This window comes from Capsicum annuum, chromosome 1 (genome assembly GCF_002878395.1).
Source record: "Capsicum annuum cultivar UCD-10X-F1 chromosome 1, UCD10Xv1.1, whole genome shotgun sequence".
Classification (NCBI taxonomy): domain Eukaryota; kingdom Viridiplantae; phylum Streptophyta; class Magnoliopsida; order Solanales; family Solanaceae; genus Capsicum; species Capsicum annuum.
The window spans coordinates 391940-413314 of NC_061111.1; the positions used below are offsets into that span (position 1 = coordinate 391940).

At 33.4% G+C, this 21375-nt stretch overlaps 2 protein-coding genes across 2 annotated transcripts; one reads left to right on the top strand and one right to left on the bottom strand.

Annotated features, from left to right (window-relative positions):
* Positions 1-3962: 3962 nt before the first annotated feature.
* Positions 3963-6135, top strand: LOC107863580 (NAC domain-containing protein 43). The gene is made up of 3 exons (XM_016709570.2): positions 3963-4465; positions 4559-4836; positions 5045-6135. The coding sequence occupies exons 1-3, from the start codon at positions 4282-4284 to the stop codon at positions 5846-5848; spliced, it is 1266 nt and encodes a 421-aa protein (XP_016565056.2). The 5' UTR covers positions 3963-4281; the 3' UTR covers positions 5849-6135.
* Positions 6136-9105: 2970 nt separating this feature from the next.
* Positions 9106-12603, bottom strand: LOC107863586 (uncharacterized protein At5g39865). The gene is made up of 2 exons (XM_016709582.2): positions 10904-12603; positions 9106-9525 (listed from the first exon to the last, which is right to left on the bottom strand). The coding sequence occupies exon 1, from the start codon at positions 11975-11977 to the stop codon at positions 10940-10942; it is 1038 nt and encodes a 345-aa protein (XP_016565068.2). The 5' UTR covers positions 11978-12603; the 3' UTR covers positions 9106-9525; positions 10904-10939.
* Positions 12604-21375: the final 8772 nt, after the last annotated feature.

Below are 21375 nucleotides of genomic sequence, written 5' to 3' on the forward strand. Positions count from 1 at the left end.
ATGTTATATTTTATTAGTTTTTAATTATTTTTATTTTAAAAAAAAAAATAAAAAAAAAATAAAATAAAATAAAGAAGCCTAAACTACCCAAACCACCCACAATTCCCACTCCTAATTAACCTCCCCCACTCTCCCCCACACACACACGACACAAACACTAGAGACACTACACAAACACACCTGCACACTATATACACTACACAAACACTACCTATATATAATACACTACATGCACACATGCACACAACACTACTATATATATTAAACACACACACTAGCATACGGGAAGAAAAGAAAAAAGAAATCAAAACCAAAAACAAAAGGAAAAGGAGAAAAGTTAGAGTTTGAGTTCGGGATTCTGTTTGAAGTTTATGATGACGGCATTCTCATTTCGATATTCAATCTAGTTTGTTGAACAGGTTCTCTTCACTATTCTTGTACTTATTTTTTTTATTTTATTTATCTTGTTATAAATGAAAGCTTGATCAAGACTATTTCAACGATGAAAATCTCATATATTTTTTCTTCAGTAAATTCCTTCAAATGTTATCAATTTCTTTTATAATGTTGATGTGAGTACTGTACGAAATTATTTGTTTCTACTCAAATCTTATGACTTGTGAATTTTGTGTGTTTAAATATTTATTTTAGTTGTTAATATAAATACGATTAGATCAAATTTTGCTTTAAACGTATATCATAGCACCTTCAATTTTAGTCTATGTTGAAGTTTTATTTTTAACAAAAATAAAAATAATATAAAATAAAATATAGAAATGTGGAAAAGTGATTTTGTTCCAGTGGTGTTACTTGAGAAAAGATCATTTAAATAGCATTTATATTGACTTATTTTGGGTAGTCAAATGATAAGCTTTAAAAGAAGCTATAATCTAGTGGGAATTTATAACTTTATTTTGTGTTTTTTTTTTCACTCTCAACGCCATTTTGCCACGGTTTAGTTTAGTAAATCATTAACTACTATTTTATATTTATAGACAACAAATTATTTCATCATTAAATATCGTAAAATATTACGGGAAATGTATCAGGCAAGTGCATACCCCTCACGGTTCTATTCTAAAACATCATGCACATTATTGCTATCTTTTCTTTTAAAATCTGAATACTTTTATCTTCTTATGTATTTGATTGTGATTAGTACAGTGATTATTTATGAGTATAGGGATTTGTAAATGATATTAATAAAGTTTGAATATTTTAGTTGAGGAGCATAAGTAGGTTATCGCTCACGAGACAGTGTCATTGGCATCTTAGATTGGAAGACGATTGGGTCTAAATATATAAGGTCCGAATAGTTTAATACTAATAACATGAGAAGAGCAAGACAGGTTACGAGTTTATCCAAGACCCATCGCAATAAAGAAAAGAATAAAGAAGAAAGCCTATTTGTAAAGGAGCAATTCGTAAAAGAATGAGTCAGGTTCTTAACTTTTAAAAAAAAATAAAAAAATTAAAAAAAATTTAACAAGCAAAAATTGACGATGAAGTTGGAAAGCCCTGCTACCGACCATTCGTCATAATTAAATTAATTTACCATTCGAAGCCAATTGAATGGGGTTGGGGAGGTTTTAGACCCATTAGGTGCATATTTAGATTAGGAAAATAGGGACGGCTTATAAATGCCGTAAAGGCGCGAGAAACGTGCCAAACATTGTGGTGAGGCCGAAAAGTACTGCTATCGGTAAGTCGCACGTCAATATAACAAATAATTTCGAAATAAATTAAAAGCGGGAGGCAAACAACTTTTAGGTTAACAAATATTATAAATCCTAAAAAAAAAAAAGGGAGTTTAATTTAAGCCGGACGTAAGTCATTAAAGCGACCGTGCTAAGACCACGGGACTCGAGGGGTGCCTAACACCTTCCCCTCGGTCAACAGAATTCCTTATCCGGATTTCTAGTTCGCAGATCGAAAAATAAAAGAGTCATTTTCTTTTTGAATAGGGATTCAATAAGGTGACTTGGAACACCCAAACTCAATTTCAAGTGACGACTCTGTAAATAAAATAATCCCTTTTCAAAACGTCACTTTAATTGGAAAGACCCATTTTCTCTAAAACCAACTCCCTAACGGGGGTCGGACGCGGTAAAAACAAGGGGGGTGTGACATTCTGTAATGAAGACATTGGAATAATGAAGAACGACATGACTCTAAACAACCTTAAAATTTAAATTTGTACACAATATATTAGAATAAAACGTTCCCCTTTGTCATTATTGTTAACACACACGCCGTTCGTCTTTTTCGTCAGCCTTAATTGAATACTCTTGAATGATAGACTCTGTACGTAGTATCTGCCTAACTCATTAAGTTAATGAGAAATTAACACTTCAACAAATAGTTTGCATTATTATTTGGAGATTAAAAAGTGTACTCTATTTCATATTAAAAACAAGGCAGCTAAATCAAGTATCGTTGCACTTTGTCCCATTCAGGAAGGCCAGTTAGAATCTAGAGTGTTAATTGGGCAGTCTAAGACCAACCTAGCCCATCAAGTGTGTTAGATATATTAGGTGTACGCAAGGTACATACTACATACGATAATATTCGTAAGATCTTCTGGTAAAAGACACTGAATTTTACTTAAATTGAATAATAATACCTCATATTAAAAATAACTTTGAGGTGTTTTATCCTAATTGAATAAAGTCTTATATGAAATGATGCGGTGTTTTTTAGTAGTGCCAACGATGGAAAGTGCAATAAGTTAAGAAAGTAAAAAGAGTATATGAAATTTGCTTTCCAAATAAAGGTATGGGATGGACCATCCATGATGGCTAATTAATTTGTTTGCCATGATAGCGCAATGCCTCCGAACCCGGCACCAGCACCCAGCGGAGCCAGGATTTTCACTAGGGGTTCAAAGTTTAACGAAAAAACTAATCGAAGGGGTTAGACATATATATTATATATAAATGAAACATAGTTTTAATGATGTATAAATAGTATAATTTTTCGTCGAAGGAGGTTCGATGAACCCCATGTCAAAGGCCGGCTCCGCCCGTGCTAGCACCCTCACCATCGTCCATCACTATAGTCTCGCCGTGTTGTCGTTAGTGTTAGTTGCACTGTTGCACGAGTAAAATGAGTGATGATGGAGAAAGGTAGGGAGATTTTCTTGAGATAGTGGTGGTTTCGAGGGAGCTTTTCTTTAGATTTTAAGGTCCAAGGTCATTGTTTATTGATGTAGGGACCCCACTTTTTGAATTTGGAATATCCTTTGCTTTCATTTTGTATCAAATGGATGAGTTGAGCTCAATTTAAACGGGTTTAAAAGGCTTAAGTTAATTAATGAGCTGTCTAATAAGTGAGTGAGAGTTGTATTTAGACGGGTTTAAAAGGCTTAAGCTAATGAATGGACGGATTGCGTTTTTTATTTATTTATTTATTACATAGTATAACATATCAAATAAGAAAAATATAATTTTGAAAATATTTCAACAAGATTTCTCATAGGTCAATTTAGGTTCATATTTTATGTGCTGTAATGGATTGGGTTAATTTGGATTTAACTAATAAGTGATCGGATCATGTTTTCATGGGCTAATTTTGTAGCCGATACCCCTTCTAAGCTAGTGGGATGCTAGATAATAGATATTAAGTATCTAATAGGAATATTTTGTGATATATATATATATATATGTTTAAGTGTTCAAATAGAATCATAATTTGAATATTTAAATGAAATTTAATTGCAAGTTTGAGAAATTATCAATGTATTCAATCTAAAGACGAATTTATATGGGAATTCCACCTAATATTAGATACTTTGATATATCCTCCAATCCCTTGTCTTAATTTTGTGATAGAAGGAGTACTATTTGTTTTCTCTCCGTTTCTATTAAATAATGAAAGTGGTGGTTGATTATCTTAAAGAGTTAAGAAGGCCCTACCATAAAAGTACACCATTGGCCATGATACTAACCTTTTCAAATCTACAGACCCATTTGTGTCCCTAACCAACTGCATATAAATTATCATGTTTCTTCCCTACCCTTTTAAACTCTCACAAGCTTACAATCCTTTCTTCTCAATTCATACATCTATTCCTTTAATTTCTCAATTTCTTTTTATATATCATATTCTCTCACCACCCTTTCCCTTCCTAGCTACCTTTTTATAGGAAATCAAATTAAGGTGATTCCACATCTTTCCTTTTCTAGCTCTCATCATTTATAACACTACGTACGACTTGCTATCTTAAAAAAAAAAAAAAAAAAAAAAAAAAAAGGAAGTTAATTACTATTATTAGATACAACAATGTCGAAAGACATGAATCTGTCTGTTAATGGTCAATCTAAAGTGCCTCCCGGATTCCGTTTTCATCCCACGGAGGAAGAACTTCTTCATTATTACTTGAGGAAAAAAGTTGCTTATGAGAAAATTGATCTCGACGTTATTCGGGACGTTGATCTCAACAAGCTAGAACCATGGGACATTCAAGGTACAAAAGTGTTTGAATTACTAAGTTATCATAAAATAACTGACTTGTTATAAATAATTTAATCGTACAATTAAACCTCATCTATTTATGCAGAGAAGTGCAGAATAGGATCGACGCCGCAAAATGATTGGTACTTCTTCAGTCACAAAGACAAGAAGTATCCAACAGGAACTCGGACCAATCGCGCTACTGCAGCCGGATTCTGGAAGGCTACAGGTCGTGATAAAGTCATACACAGCAACTGTAAGAGAATAGGGATGAGAAAGACCTTAGTCTTTTATAAAGGACGTGCCCCCCATGGACAGAAATCAGATTGGATCATGCATGAATATCGCCTTGACGACAACATCCAAGACTCCCTCAACGTTAATGTAAGCACCCGCAGTACCAAATTACAGCATTATTCTACCATGTTACGATAATGTATGTGTATAGAAAGATTGTGCAAACAAATTTTGCATTGTATGCCTTTTTAATCTTTGAAACTAAGGCAGGTAACCTGCTTGCTACAGTACATAAGTATGACGACCTTATAGTATATAGTTTACTGACGATATATAAGACTTAATTAATATCCAGGCATCGGAATCAAGTAACCAGGAAGAAGGTTGGGTGGTGTGCCGTGTGTTCAAGAAGAAGAATTATCATAAGGCTCTTGAGAGTCCTCAGAACTCATCAGTAGCACTCTCTAGAAGTACAATTATTCAGAAACCAAACAACGATGGTGTTCTTGATCAAATACTAATGTACATGGGAAGGTCGTCGTCATGCAAACAACAAGACTTCGAAAACAAACACAACAACAACCTCCTCAACAACATCAATAGCATTCACTTAGATGATCATATTATACAAATAAACAGCACCAACTCTTTCTTCAACAACAACAACAACAACAACAGATTCATCCACCTCCCCGGGCTAGAGAATCATCATTCTCCAACCAACAACATGGATGACGTGTCGTCTCTACAACTAATCCAACAAGATTGCTGCAGTTTCGGAGAGATGCTCACAGAAAATCACGAACATCATGATGATCTGAAAACTAGCCCAGCAGTTGAGATGAGATGGTCGCACACTTCAATGGTATCTGGTCCAAGCGACTGGGCATCTCTCGATCGGCTGGTGGCTTCTCAACTTAATGGGCATGATCATGTGGAAAATATTACATCAAACGTAGAAAACAACAACAACAACATATGTTTTCCTCTTAATCATAATGGATTACAGCTAGGTCACTTGCGTACCAACGGCAGACCAAATGATGACGATGATGCGTTCTCACAATCTCACGCACATGACGACGACGTTGAATTTTGGAGCTATGCTCGATCGTCCTCATCATCACCCTCCGATCCATTATGCCACTTGGCCGTTTAATTCGACCTCCGCAGTATATTATGTATAGAAAAATACGTATATATACATAGTTTAAGCCGAGGCCTTTACCTTAATTAGTTTGATTGATACCATGATAGTAGTACTACGTACGTAAATTTTACGTTAATTAGCTTGATTGATACAATGATAGTAGTACTACGTACGTAAATTCTATTTTTTTTTTCTAATAATACTACTAGAATTTTGAATAATGGAGTATCTTGACATGAGACATGAATGTCAACTGAAATATCTTTTCTTAATAATTAACGTTGTCTCCTATTTCGTTATCATTATGTTGTCCATGACTAATGCGAAGTTGCTATCCAACGTGCAGTTTTGATTTCCGATGATCGCGTTAGAGAGGTGTAGATATATATATGGTTGATTTATTTTACTTGGTGAGGGCCATAATGGTTTTAATTAGTAGTGAGATCTTAAAAAATTATGCAGTATCTTGAAAATTATAATCTGTGATTATTACCTTGCTTGCACCTACAAAACGCTCCTGCATCGACCAATAATATCAGTAAACATGTCAATTGTTGTCTTGGAAGTAAGAGCTTGTTTGGTGACTTTAAAAACACCGACAAAAGGTACGGTGTATTTAGACAATTTTATACTGTGCATTGGGGTAAGAAACTAAAATAAAAGAAATAAGTTAAAAGTCGTAAGTTAAAGAATTTTAATTCATGATTCTTGCTTATAATCCATAAGCTATAAAATCAGCTTATAAAATCATCCAAACAGACTCATAATAATAAGCAAGATGATTAATTTGGAATAAGCTACACTAAATTCTATGTAGGGTTCTAAGGTAAAGCTTGAAAAAGTATTGCACATGCTCATCAACAGATGTCAATATATTAATTAAGTGGAACCAAGATTAATTATTGAACAAAAAAGCAAGGATGTGATGAGATCACTTTTTTTTTTTTTTTTAATTAGACGACCTGTGGTTTATCTGTAGTAATTTAGATAGTATTTTTTTCTCCAAATGTGCTTTTAGATAACATTGTTGACGTTTACTTAATTCTGTTAAGGATTTTGATAGGTATCCACCAGATAGGCGTATAATAATTTAAAAAATTGCAATCAGAGGCGAATTTATGTGTAAAAATAGAATCATGTGAACTCACAGCGATCCAATTAAATTTGATATATTATTTGTATAATTTTTAAAATATATCTAGTATTATCTAAAATAAGAGGTAATTGAGTGTAGCATCACTTGTTGAGAGCTGGTCTTTAACTTAATATATCCATCTCTGCACTAGTATAGGAAAAATCTTGGTAATTAGGCTAGCACTGAATAGAAACTTATTCTTGCCTCTTTTCATGTTGTTGAAAGACATTCTATGCTGCACGTCTAATGACATAACTTGAGGAAGATGTCGTAATTATATTGTTACAGGTTCATTGTGCCATTTTGTTAGCTAGTTAGAGAGCTGCATGTGTATAATCCCTATATATACTTATTGGATGGTCTGGTTGTCTCATACGAGGACGAAACATTATATTACTGCTCCTATCTTGTTCACCTACCAATATATGTCTAGATTATTTTAGGTACTCTTGAAATAAGGAAGCACAGAGAAGTCTATTAAAGGGGTTTCACAGACAGACCCCACAAAAATATATGCAAGTAATTTAGGTTATAACAACACCAGTTTATTGTCACGAGTCATCATTTCCCCTTAAACAAATTCAAACTATTCATAGATAGATAGAATTGATGTGGTTGATGGTTCATTAGAGTGGCGGTGGTTGTTGTTCTGCTAATTATAACATTACATTAAGAGGCACTGAACGAAATGAATTTATGTTCGTTTCATCACCTAACTTCATTTTTCTTACCATTAATCATAACACTGTTGACAAATTGGTCCCATTTATTCATTCAAGCTACCTTCTCAAACGTTGAGAGTGCACCTTTTTATGTTTTTTTTTTTTTTTTTTTTAAAATTTATCATGTTGGTTTAGATGTTCTAATCTTATGATAACATCTGCTTATCTCAACTACTTTAAGATAACAAACTTCACACTTTAATGTTTTGTACAACCGTACTCACTCCGTCTCATATATGACGGTGTTTACTTCACTGTGAGTTCAGAATACTAATTTGAGGTACGTATTATTCTAATGATAGTGAAATAGTATAGTACTAAATAATGGGTAAAAGGTACTCCGATAAATTAAATGCCACGTCAAATTTTTAATTTGTATGGTTTTATGGACCGAATTCTTAAAATTAGTAAATGAATATTAAATCGTCTCAACATGAAATGAGAGAGAATAAGGGTAAGTATATATTCTAGCGGAAGCGAGGTGATTTTTTTCTCCCATGTTCAAAGCCTTAGCGAATGATATTACCGGATATCTGTGTTGGTCGGAGTTAGTTGATGCTCATAAAATTAGTCGTGCATGTAGGACAGTAGGAAGATTCTTATGATTCCTTGAAGTCGATTTTGTTGAAAGAAGAGAGATGATTTGGCTTGATTTCAAATCACAAACTGATGCATAAGCCGTAGAGAGGTGATTTGGCTTGATTTCAAATCAAACTGATGCATAAGCCGTAAGCATGGGGGGTCTAGGAATCTTTGATTACCCTACTAGTGAACGCAGCCAGGACCCCATTGGATATTTTTTCCTTTCATAATCCAAGCAAAGACATAGTACTATTTCTAAACAAATGAGAAAATTATGCAAAGCTAACAGAAACATAGTACTATGACTGGAAGGAGCCAAGTAGTAAACAGAGCATAAGCCCATCTCTTAGCCTGGGCCTAAATCAACTTCTGGAACAGAGGATACTTCCTAAAACTGGGCCTTTTAACCTGTAGGAATAGCACGGCAGCGGCCAAGCTACAGCCACCGAAGGGTAGTCAGATGAACGCCCTTCATTGAAATTGTTTTCTCCCGAGTATATGGGTTAAATATATATATATATATATATATATATATATTTTTGAATATATACCAATAGATGAACACCTTTGACAACCTAAAGATGATTAGCCCAGCGGCCAAGGGTGTGCAAATCCACCTTAAGGGCGCAGGTTTGAACCTAGGAGCTGGCACTTTACCTTTATCAACTACTCCTTTACCTAAAAGTATGAACATCCTTAACCAAAATCCTTACTCCACCACTGAATTAGCAACCACCTACTACTTTTCAATTCTATCATTGAAACATAAAGTCATTTTCCTTGAGTTTCAAATTCCACAGGTGAACATGTTGGAGCACTAAAGCATAGGTGAAAACAGCAAAATTCACCGCACAGAAGAACACTATCCATTCTGGAAATGTTTTAGTTGCCATAGAAAAGTCTATGAGAAGCTAAGTAAGGTGAAATGACTTACAGATTCAAATATCATGTTACTTAGCATTGGTATATTATTCAATGTTGTTGGTACGTTATAATTTACACTGCATCTCAAGATACATGCAGACAACAAGTATGGGCCAGTTGTTCATTCAGAATCTGAGAAACTACCCGCAGCTTAGTGCTGAATCTTCACCTGTTTTCACTGAATGTACCGGAACTTTAGCCAAATGTTTCAGAAGCTGCCCTAGAGAGGTTGATGTAGGATATTGCAGCTTCATCCATAAAATATCTTCTTTCATTTTGGTGTGTACAAAATCCATTTATCGCACTACAAATAGAAGTGGACCCTGACCAAGATTTAAGATCAAATTTAGCGTCAATATATTGCTTGATAAGATAAATAATATCAATCAATATATCTTAGTTAGCTTGTATTGGTAAAACATACAAATCTAGTAAGGCTAATTAATATTCAGTGAATGTTTTGCCCCCCTCCGACCCAAAGAAATCATTCTGCCTCATTCATGTTTTGATAATTTGTTCACTAGTAGAGCAGAAATGTATAAGCTTATTGATCCGGATAATCAATGGAATGATATAATCCATCGCATTACCTATGAAGAAACACAAATTAGTTATTCATATTCACAAAGGAGAAGGAGAAAGAACCAACCAAGCAATTATTTAACTAACAGGTCTAGGAGAAACAAGAACCTGTATGGGTCAGTAGGGAAAGCAAGAATGCTTTGCCAAAGGCAAGTGACGCTGTTAATTAGTAATGGCTGAAATATCGCTCAAATTATTATAGATGCTCCCTCCATTTCATTTTATTAGAACTTGTTTGGTCGGGCATGGAGTTCACAAAAGAAAGATGGACCTTTGGATCATGTGGTATCATGCCATGAAAATTTGTGACTATAAAATCATGTCATTCAAAGTAAAATGGAAAGTCTAGAGCTAAAATTTTCAAATATTCGTGTTACTCTTTCTGCAATAGATTAGAAAGGATATGGTCTCACATAAAATGGAACATAGGGAAAACCACTTTCCTAAGCGCAGGAATAAGTATAGGGGTTCTACCAGAGATATTGATGTTTGGTACAAATGATCTATAAAGAAAGTTGCGTCCTTTAATAACGGCAGCAGTAACTATTGCCTGTTGCCAATGGATTAACATAGCCCCCAAACTTATTTCAAATACTCCTTCTATTTTTCAGTTCAGAAATCAGCATAGGTGTTCTAAGTTCTAACAGAGATGTCTTAGTTATGTAGGCCTAATACAGTTTAATATGGTTTTGACACTTCGTGCACCAAGTACCATTCCGATCAACCCCTGAGGCCAGAGCTGTCCATGGATTAGTCCCATTTTAGAAGCAGTTTAATGTAAGCACAACAAGTACCATGGTATTTAAAATTGCAAACAGGCTAACACTGCTGTTGGTACTCAATTAATGTTATGGTATGATTTCCCTTTATGGCAGGACATAGCTAGTTATGCAAGACTGCAATAACCAGTGAGTGAGTATTTCAAATATAAATACCAAACATAGCAATAGCTTAGACACATTATATCAAAAATTATTGCTTTACTCTGCTGTACCATAATACATACACCTCAAACTTTAATCATCAAAATTAATTTGCCATAGGAGCACCGAGTGTAGGATAAATCTTGAGCAGCTAGATATGCAAATAAAAGAGAGTGCTTTAGAGATAGAGACTAACCGAGCTAGGTCCTCACAGTAACGGCTCCTGCATCACTCAGCAGCAAATGGGGCAAAGCACCAACCCATTTTCATTACACTCACTACACCTTACCACCACAGCTCTGCCTTCATTCTGTTCCGCAACTTCCTTCACCGACATCACCATCTTGCAGCTCCCATTACATGTAAAACAAGGCATAAACCTGACACCCCCACAACCCTCACAAACAAAACCAGCTTTCACCTTTGGCAATCCTTGAAGCAAATCTCCAAAATTTCCCTCCTCCACAATCCTCATCACCTCCTCAGCCCCTCCAATGTACCTCCCTTTAAAGAACACCCTTGGTGGTATTAACTCAGTACTCTCTTTACCCTTCATCAGCTCCTTCAGTTCTTCCCTAAAACCTCTATCCATCGAAATATCCCTCTCACAATACAAAACCCCAAGCCCCTCAATTGCTGACCTCACAGCATTACAAGCCTCAAAGGTCTTCCTCACACCCCTCAACGTCGTCGTATAGATCACTATTTTATCCTCACCATTTGGCGGGCAGAGCTTTTCAAAACCATCAAGCGCGGAATCAGAAGACAATCTAGTCGGCTTAAAAATGTCAGCTTTATCAACTACATCGGCAAAAGACGGAACATTGCTATTGGGGTCTGAATTCTCTTTGTTGGGGGATGATGATGATTTCAAGAATCTGAAGCTAGAACCAGGGGTGGTTTTCCGTAAAGAGGGAAATCGAAAGCTGTCACTGATGGGAGTGGTGGAGGTGGAATCAAGACCAGCCATAAGCTCCCAAGAGTTGATAATGTCAGAGGTATGGGACTTGAGGATTCTTGGTTCAGACAAGGGGCTTGGGAAAAGTGAAGCAAGAGTGTGTCGAGGTGGTGGGGTAGGGGTAGGGGTAGGGGTAGGGGTAGGAGGGACAGTTGTGGTGGCTGTTGGGGGAGTAGAAGGTGGGTCAAGGGTCAAGAGACCATAAGTGGTGGAAGTAAGAGAGACAATGTGGTGGCTGAAACCAGCAGAAGAGCCACCCATTTGGGTGAATTCACTGTCTTGGTTGAGCAAAGTTGATGAAACGCAACCCATAGCAATGGAGGAAGAGTGAGTCAACGTGAAGAGGAGAGAGGGGATCAAAGACTTTTTAGAAGCGTGAGATTTTCGTACTAGTAATAGTTTAATGGCGGAGTTCGAGGAGATTTTGTATTCAATTTTTGAAAATATGGAGATGGGACGTGTGGGATTGTGCGAGAGGGCTCCTTTCTTTGTATTTTACCGCTCAAATGTTCCATTTTCAAATTCAACCCCTGGAGTTACTGTTTCTTTCTGTCGTAAACACCAAAAAGAAGAACCTCCTCATTCACTTTTGTCCCCTTTTTCTTCCTTCTCTCTCTCTCGCGCTTTGTTTTTCTCTTTTCTTTTGGGGTTGCCTAGAACTTTTAATAGAATAGAAATTGGATATCTAAGTTATGTAAATCACTAAACAATAACTGTAATCCTATTACACCACTCACATATCACAAGCCTCTAAACATAAATTCTTCAGTATACTGATGCATGAACAACCATCTTGCTATATAATTCACCGTAAACAAATTTATAATTTAAAATTTATATATATTTTTACAGTAATTTCAAAATAATTAACGGTAAAATATTTGAGTTCAAAATAAAGTATTTATAAACATGAGCAAGAATTACTGAGTTTATGAAACTCGTAGCAAAAGCTCTGGACCTGTTCTGCAATACAAAATTGAAGGGGGACATTAAATAAGCTTTTGGCTTGCTATATGACGAATGAATGGTAAGGGGGAGCTGCACATACATGTGTTTTGAACTGTTTAAGGCCCGTGTTTGCAAATTAGAGAAGCGGCTAAAATTTAAATAATACTAAATGTGATTCTACAGTTTATAGGTAAAAATCTTTCATAATTACATGGTAGGGATAATGTTATAAAGGAAAAAGGCATCGTTTTCACCTCTAAACTATACAAGAAAAGTCGAAGTCATACCTAAACTATACTAGTGACCTATTACGTACCTAAACTATAAAAAAGTGAAATTATTTACACCCTAAATCTGACGTGGAAATAAAATTAAATTAAAAAGGAAAAAAAAGCGCCTCTAAAGCGAAAATTATTCTTTAAAACCTCCACCTCAGCACCCAGCCCCATACAGATTCTCTCTCCTTCAACCCCATTTTTAATTTTTTTCTATTTCTCTCTCAATCTTCTTTCTTCTTCATTTTTTTCAATTCACAACCACTGCTCCCTGTGGTTGACGAAAATGATTTTTCCATAGTAGTTTTTGTAGAGAAAAGGAGAAGTTGAATCGGCGTGTTGAAGTGAGAAGAAGTTTCACCGTACGCAGTTGAAATATTGCTTTCTAAATTCAATTCATCTTGTTGATGGACTTTCAAATTAATATGTTCATGGGAGAAGAAGTTCAATTCAATTTGGTGATGCTTGTACTTTCAAAATTATTTGCTCATCTTGTTGAAAATCACTGAAATTAAAAAAAAAGTCCATCAATTTTTTTTTTATGAGACTTGTAAAATTGATCAACACTGTCTATTGTTGTTGTTGTTTGAGGATTGAGGTTGATGTTGGTGTTTTGACTTTTTTTGTTTTGGGAAAAATTATAGTACTGTTGAGGTAGTGAGGTTTTGTATTGTGTGGCACTGAAGGTAGTGAAATTATAATTGGACATTGAAGAAAAAGAAATTTGAGCTCATAACAATGAAGGTTTTGGATATTGAAGAAAAAAAAAATTGAACTCTTAACAATTGAGGTTTTGGATATTGAAGAAGAAAGAAAAGGAATTTAAATTAAAAAGAAAAAAAAAATTTATGAAAAATAATAAATTTATTATTTTTTTCGTATAATGTGATGGCACTGATGTGGCAGGTATGTGTGCAACACCACACCACGTGCAAGTGGTATAATGCTTTTCAGCGTGTAAAAAGTTTTACTTTTTTATAGTTTAGGTGTGTAATAGGTCACTGGTATAGTTTAGGTGTGTAATAGGTCACTAGCATCGTTTAGATGTGGCTTCGATTTTTTTTGTATAGTTTGAGGTGTAAACGATGTCTTTTTCCATGTTTTAAATAATTACAATTCATAGGTAATTGTTATTTAAAATTCAGTTTTATGTGGGCCCATTTATACAAATATAATTTCTAATGTAAATAATAAAGGCAAATTAATTTTTCTCTCTCATAATTAATATTTTATTCTCACTCTTGCCTGATTGGCGTAATATGCGGCAATAGGTTACTTCTTTGCTCTGATTGAATTTTTTAGGCAGAATAGGTTTTTATGCTAAATAGATTGTGTTAATCTCAAACTTCTTTCAATTGAAATATCATAGAATATATTTCTTCCTATTTTTTCTCCCAAAATTTCTCAAATATTGTGTTCTTCACCTACAGATTAGCTGATTTTTATCCATTGAAGATTACATTAATGCTTTTTTAATCCCTATAAACTCGCATAGATTTGATTTGAAGTTTTTTGCGGTAAAGTTTATATCTTTACGGATATATATGTTTGTTCTTCTTTGTTTTTGTAAGTTATTCTCTACATTATCCACTAATTTTATTTAATTTGTCATATATATGCAGTGTTAATTAGGTGTGCAAGTAGCCGATTTCTAGTTTTTCAAATGGATGGGAAAACCCCTTTTAGAAAGGTAACAAGACGTATTAAACATGTAGATAAGACTAATTGTGGTACTCCATTATTGTTTGATTGGGGAGTTTCTCAATTAGACAGTGACAATGCAGGTTTTAGGGCGGAATTGGAAAAAGACAAGTTGAGAGCAGAGACTCGAAGGAAAAGTGACAATGACCATATTAAAATTCGAAATAGCATGATAGTTTGTCAATCAAAAGACGATTTAATCAACGCTTCAAAAATATCAATAGTCAGTACAAGTGGATCAAAAAAAAAGAAAAGAAAAGAAAAATTCTAGCAATAATGAAAGAGCAAAATGTTTCGAGCTTTATCAATCCAAAGTGGAGTGTAACGATGTTGAGATTCAACATAAGGTATTTTTGTATATTTATCAATTAGACTTTTTTGTAGTTTAGTTGTGTAGAATCTCATAATATTAAAGTCTTGCATTTGTGCGATTGTATTCAGTGTAAAGATATATACATATATCAACATCATACAGTTATACTTATGTAAATATAACTATGTATGTAAACATATACATATATACATATATATATAGATATAGATATATAGATATATATATATATATATATATAGCATATAAAATTTTTATTTGTTTTATGATATGTATTTGTATATAATTAGTTTTTGGATGAGGCTTTATATATATTTGATAATTTTTTTTTGTGATCATTTATATTTTTGTGGTTGATCATTTGTGTTTTTTTGGTTAAATAGGATAGTAGTTTTGTCATCATAGATCTTTCTAAGAAGTCTCCGCATGTTTCGTGTTATGTGAAGATGAAGATATTTGATACTTTAAAACAAAAGCTATTCGGTGTTCAGCTTAGAAGATTTATGAGAACATGCTTTGGTCACCCTTGAGTTGAAAACTAGTTTATATACATTTTATAATTTTTTTCTTGATCATTTGTATATTTTTGGGTTGATCATTTGTGTTTTTTGGGTTCAACAAGATAGTGGTTTTGTCATCATAGATCTTCCTAAGAAGTCCTCACATGTTGCGTGTTATGTGGAGTGTTCACTGTTGCATATGCAGAGTATCTTAGCCATAAAAAAGGTATACCACCTGAATATTTTGATGCAGAAGCTTTTCGTACCTGTTAATATGCTGCTCTTCTATAAAAACATGAGACTCTAAAGAATGAGATTGACGCAGTTAGTAATGATGAGAGTCTGAATAAGCTAGTGAGGCTTCAATTTGAGTGTGAGAGTAGTGACATGATAATTATCCCTTAGTGATATGAGTACAATCATAAAGATGAACGTTTTTTACTGTGTTGAATGCAACCTACGGAGTGTACGAGTTGGTGTGTGAAAAGGGCTCAAAAGCCATCCCTCTATTGCACTCCATGGGAGCCATTTTGTTCATTTAACACTAAGAGGCACTTTTGTCATTTTGCCTATTCTTGTAATAAGTCTACAAATAGAACATGTTAGGGTTTATTTCATTTGGTTGCTGAATATTGATGTAAGCACACTTGAGAGAAGGCTCTCTAGGCCGAAAACTAGGCATGGCAAGTGTAGAAACACTTGTGAATGTGTATTGCTTGGAAACGTTGGTGCTTGAGCAGTGGAATCCCTCTCATGTCTTCGTAAGAGTGTGGTGTTGCTATTGTAAGTTCTAGGGGTCCTTAGATGGAATATGTCTACGGGTTCTTGGATCTTATTGTAGTGTATGTCTCACTTCCTATCTTTACATTTCATGTTTTAGTTTGTGTTGTCTAGTGAATCATTAGTTCTTGTTGTTCTTGTAATCTTGTAACCGTTGGTTCTTGTTATCATAGTGTTATTTCTTCCTACTATATTGTTAATTATCTCTTGCTGTTGTTACTGTTTTTGGTGTCAAATAAACCTACATATCTTGTATTCTCGTTGTGTTTGTCGAATCTGAGAGAGATCCCCATTTGGTCCGTAATTTATTGTGATTTGTGGATTGTTTTAGGGTGTGATTTCGTGTTCCCTTGTTTTGTGCCCTATCATTTGGTATCAAAGCCGAGTTTGATTTTGTTCCTACGAAGTCAATTTTGGGTTTGTTACTTAGAAAAAAAAAACTGAAAACTGAAAAAAAAATCCAGAAAAGTTGAAATCTATCCATTTTTATTTCTTGACCAAAAATTATGTTCTTGTTGTCTTGGCCGAGATTTGTTTGTTGTGTGTCTAGATCTAGTAGTGTTCTTGTTTGTTTTGTTGTTTCTAGTGTTAGTTTTCTTGTTCACTAACATTTTTGAGTCTAGATCTAAACTTGAGCTTAAACTTGTTGAAAGTTGTTGTTATGAACATTATTGTGGCCGTGTGATATTATTGTTGTTCAAGCTTGGCCGTGTGTTGTATTGTGGATTTGGAATTGGACGATGGGTTGTTGTTTGTTGTTGGAGATTTGAGGTTAAACATGTGTTGTTGATGATAGAGAACCCAACATGAACCTTGGAATTCCAAGTGTTGTGTTCTTGGTGTTCTTCACCACCTTCATAACTTGTTGAAGAAAAGGTATTGTTTGATCTTAACACCAAAAAGAAAGAGAGTGGTATTGTTGTTAGTCTTGAAGACTTTTTTCAACCACCCTTAAGCCTTCTCCAATAATCTTCTAAGTTTTAAGGTCTTTCAAGACTTTTCCTACACAAAATAAAGACTTTACAACCACTTCCAACAACCTTCCGTGATTTAAGGACCTTGTTTTGTGGGAATAGTATTAGTCAAGTCAAGACTTTTGTTTGAAAATTGAAAAGAGTTTCAAGACTTGTAGTTTCCCTCCATTAACCAAATATCAACCATCCAAATTAAAAATTGACCAAGACTTTCAAATTGAAAAATAACTTGTTTAAAAACCACAACCAATACGTGGCTGCCACGTTATTATTTACTGTTCACACGATAATTTTAAGCTCAAATTTTGATCTCTTAAGTTTCAAGTTGTTGTTTTCTAGTTTCGTTTGTTGATTCCAATACCAACTTACAAACTAGTGACCATTTACTAGATTGTGAGTTGGTTTTGGAAATCGTTCTTTGTGTTTACGTCCTTGTGTGTTTCTTTTCTTATTCTTTGGAGTCGTTGTAAATGTTTGGTTCACCTCTCAACACCTCACGGAGTACAAGCAAGCTTACAACACTTGTGAGATTAAAATGTGAGGAATTCGAGAGGTAAAGAAATAAAGAGAGAGTGTGAGGACCTTTCTTGTACAACTAATTTGTTCGTGTTTTGTAGGTAACTTCTTAGCGATAATAATAACAACGTTCCTAATGTTATCTTGGCCGGGAATGAAACTCAATTGAGCCGAATGAGATTGAAGGCAAATCTCAAGATGGAGAGAAAGCCGGGGTTCAAAATGAAGTTGTTATGTTCTCGATTTCTTCTTATTTTGTGGGCTGTTTTGGAACCATTTTCATTTGGTTTGTGCCGTGAATTTGAGGTCAAATTCCTCTCAAGATGGAGAGGATGATACAGGTACAATCATGAAGATGGATGTTTTTTAGTGTGTTGAATGCAACCTACGGTGTATGAGTTGGAGTGTGAAAAGGGCTCAAAAGCCGTCCCTCTATTGCACTCCATGGGACCCATTTTATTCATTTAACACTAAGGGGCACTTTTGTCATTTTGTCTATTATTGTAATAAGTCTATAAATAAAACATGTTAGGGTTTATTTCATTTGGTTGCTGAATATTGATGTAAGAACACTTGAGAGAAGGCTTTTTAGGCCGAAAACTAGGGCATGGCAAGTGTGAAAACACTTGTGAATGTGTATTGCTTTGAAATGTTGGTGCTTGAGCGGTGAAATCCCTCTCGTGTCTTCGTAAGAGTGTGGTGTTTCTACTGTAAGTTCTAGGGGTCCTTAGATGGAATATGTCTATGGGTTCTTGGATCTTATTGTAGTGTATGTCTCACTTCCTATCTTTACATTTCAGGTTCTACTTTTGTGTTTCTAGAGAACCATTAGTTCTTGTTGTTCTTGTAATCTTGTAACCGTTGGTTCTTGTTATTATAGTGTTGTTTCTTCCTACCATATTGTTGATTATCTCTTGTTGTTGTTGTTGTTTTTGGTGTTAAATAAACCTACATATCTTGTATTCTTGTTGTGTTTGTTGAATCCAAGAGAGGTCCCCATTTGGTCCGCGATTTGTTGTGATTTGTGGACTGTTTTGGAGTGTGATTTCGTGTTCCCTTGTTTTGTCCCGTATCACTTAGACAGTACATATGTTCCTCTATTTTATTGATTTTAGTTGAAAATTCAAGCTGATCTTCAATTCTTTTTTGTTTAATTCTAATATCAAATATGATACTATTTAATTTTGTTGGAAATTATCCAGTGACATATTTTTTTCAATGCTAAACTAGTTTTTCTTATAAGTGTGTTGTCTAAAGAATACTAATTATATACATAATAATGTGTATGTATTAGGTAATTGAATATGTCTCATAGATGAGCCATGTAATATGTATTTACAATAGTATTTGTCGCTTTAGCAATTGAAATCTCTATTGACTAATTAGTGTTTATTTATAATTATACATTTATTACGAAAATCTTTTTTTATATATATAAAGTTTTGTATATCTATAGGTTAATAAAACAAGTCACGATGGTATATTATCAATCTTTTCAATGGTTATTTATAGGTTAATATCATGTTTTTAAATGCACAAATTAAATGTCTTAGGTTGTGACTGACATTTATTTTGACACATATATTATCTTTTAGAATATGATATACATACATAAATATACATATATACATATGATAGATTAAATAAGCGTTAAAACCAACTGCATATTACATTAAACCGCATATATGGTTAACAACTGCATTACTGATATTTTATTTATACATTTGGAGTTATTCAAATAAAAGTTAAACATAAATAAATTAAAATGTATACAGTTATATAAATATATTTATATACATATCAACTGACATTTCCACACATATACATACATACATATCAACTGATATTTCTTGGTATAAGTTAATTTAACTGAAAAGACATATATTCATATAACTGTATTACTCATATTATTAAATAATTGCGTTTTATATAATTTAATTTGAAATATATACAATCTGAAAATTATATAAGTATTAATATATGAATATATACATTTTAAGTAAATAAAAATACATATGCATATAATATATTAAACATCACGATAGTTAGAACCGATAAATTATTACATTAGGCTGCATATTGATACAGTTATAATGTAAAGTGAAATATATATATATATATATATATATATATATATATATATATATATATACATACGGTAGCATAATGCAGCCTAATGTAATAATTTATCGGTTCTAACTATCGTGATGTTTAATATATTATAATATATATATATATGCAAACTTATAGTCAGTATATAACATGAAAACAAAGTATATAGCATGAAAACTTACAATTTCAATTTAATATGCAAACAAAGTATATAATAATATGTGTCATGTTATTGATCATTGTTCGAACTACAATCAGTCACAAGTCATAACAAAATTCTGTATGTGTTTTGTCGTATACACTCTTTTATGGTTAGATAACTTCTGCTTCATAATGCCGCCGATCAATGTACTACTAACATATTTCTGCTCGTACATCCGATCCTTTAAAGGACAAGTATGCTCCTGACAAAATTGACGAATCTTAAAGAAGTCAGTTTTTTTATTATTGGATGTCATTAGCAACCAACCACATCCCTTTGATTTACATACCAAATTATACCTGCGATGTAAAAGTTATATATTAGTAATTTATACAAAAAAAAAATATTTTTAAAAAAATTTCAAAACTGATTTACTGACGTATACAATTCCGTTTATCAAATTCCGTATGAATAAGATCCTATAATAACAATTGTATGTATCTAGTTAGACAATAATATGAATAAACTTATCCATATTATATATACATAAATACATAAATACATTTTTATCATAAGACAAAATCATGTACAGAATAAAAACACAAATACTTTAATACGATAAATACACCTATCCGACTGCATTTAATTATATCATATTGAATTGAAAATCTATTTCTGATCGCATAAAGCCTCATCAACGACTTTTAAGTGGCTTTGTCTTTATAAACTTGACCAACGAGCACTTCATTATGATTTGGATCAGAAATAATTGTTCGATCATGTCCATTTATATTAACAACTTCAATCAATGCACCGTCATCTCCAGAATTTCCTTTTTCTCATCAACAACAGAAATTTCGCATTCAACATTCGAGCAAGCGCTCTCGTTTTTCATGATTTTATCATATACAAAAACACATAATGGATAGTTTTCGAATCCTTATTCTTCTTTTCGTGTCATTACATAAACTGTCAATCCCATGTCGTTACGTATCTCTATTCTTTTACTGCTAAATCAACTTCATATTCATTTTTCAATGTTTTTAAACTCAACTCAATACAAAGTTGCTTACCAATCAATTGAATCAAACCATCATATTTTTTTGTTTCTTCAATTGCAATTGAGTCCAACTCGTACTGTTCATACTCATTATATCAGTTTCATGCGCCTGAATGCTTCAAAACAATTGGTAATTGCCCTATCTTTTAAAAAAAAATTCTGTAAACAAATACAGTATGCAAATTGTCAGTAACTATGAATTCAAAATAAACTAACAATTATAAGATTTCAAAAATTGTAAAAATCCGTGTGTTAGATCACAAATTAAAATTGCAGTATAGATCGTGTATACATTAACGAAAAATAATGAATCAAAATATATTGAAATTTATATAATTTAGTCAAAAATAACAAATACACAAATATAAGCT

Excerpts from the sequence above, each read along its gene's own strand:
- LOC107863586 (XM_016709582.2), bottom strand. The coding sequence starts at position 11,977 with ATGGGTTGCGTTTCATCAACTTTGCTCAACCAAGACAGTGAATTCACC.
- LOC107863580 (XM_016709570.2), top strand. The coding sequence starts at position 4,282 with ATGTCGAAAGACATGAATCTGTCTGTTAATGGTCAATCTAAAGTGCCT. Across the intron at positions 4,466-4,558 it reads AGAACCATGGGACATTCAAG|AGAAGTGCAGAATAGGATCG; the intron begins GTACAAAAGTGT and ends CTATTTATGCAG. Across the intron at positions 4,837-5,044 it reads AAGACTCCCTCAACGTTAAT|GCATCGGAATCAAGTAACCA; the intron begins GTAAGCACCCGC and ends ATTAATATCCAG.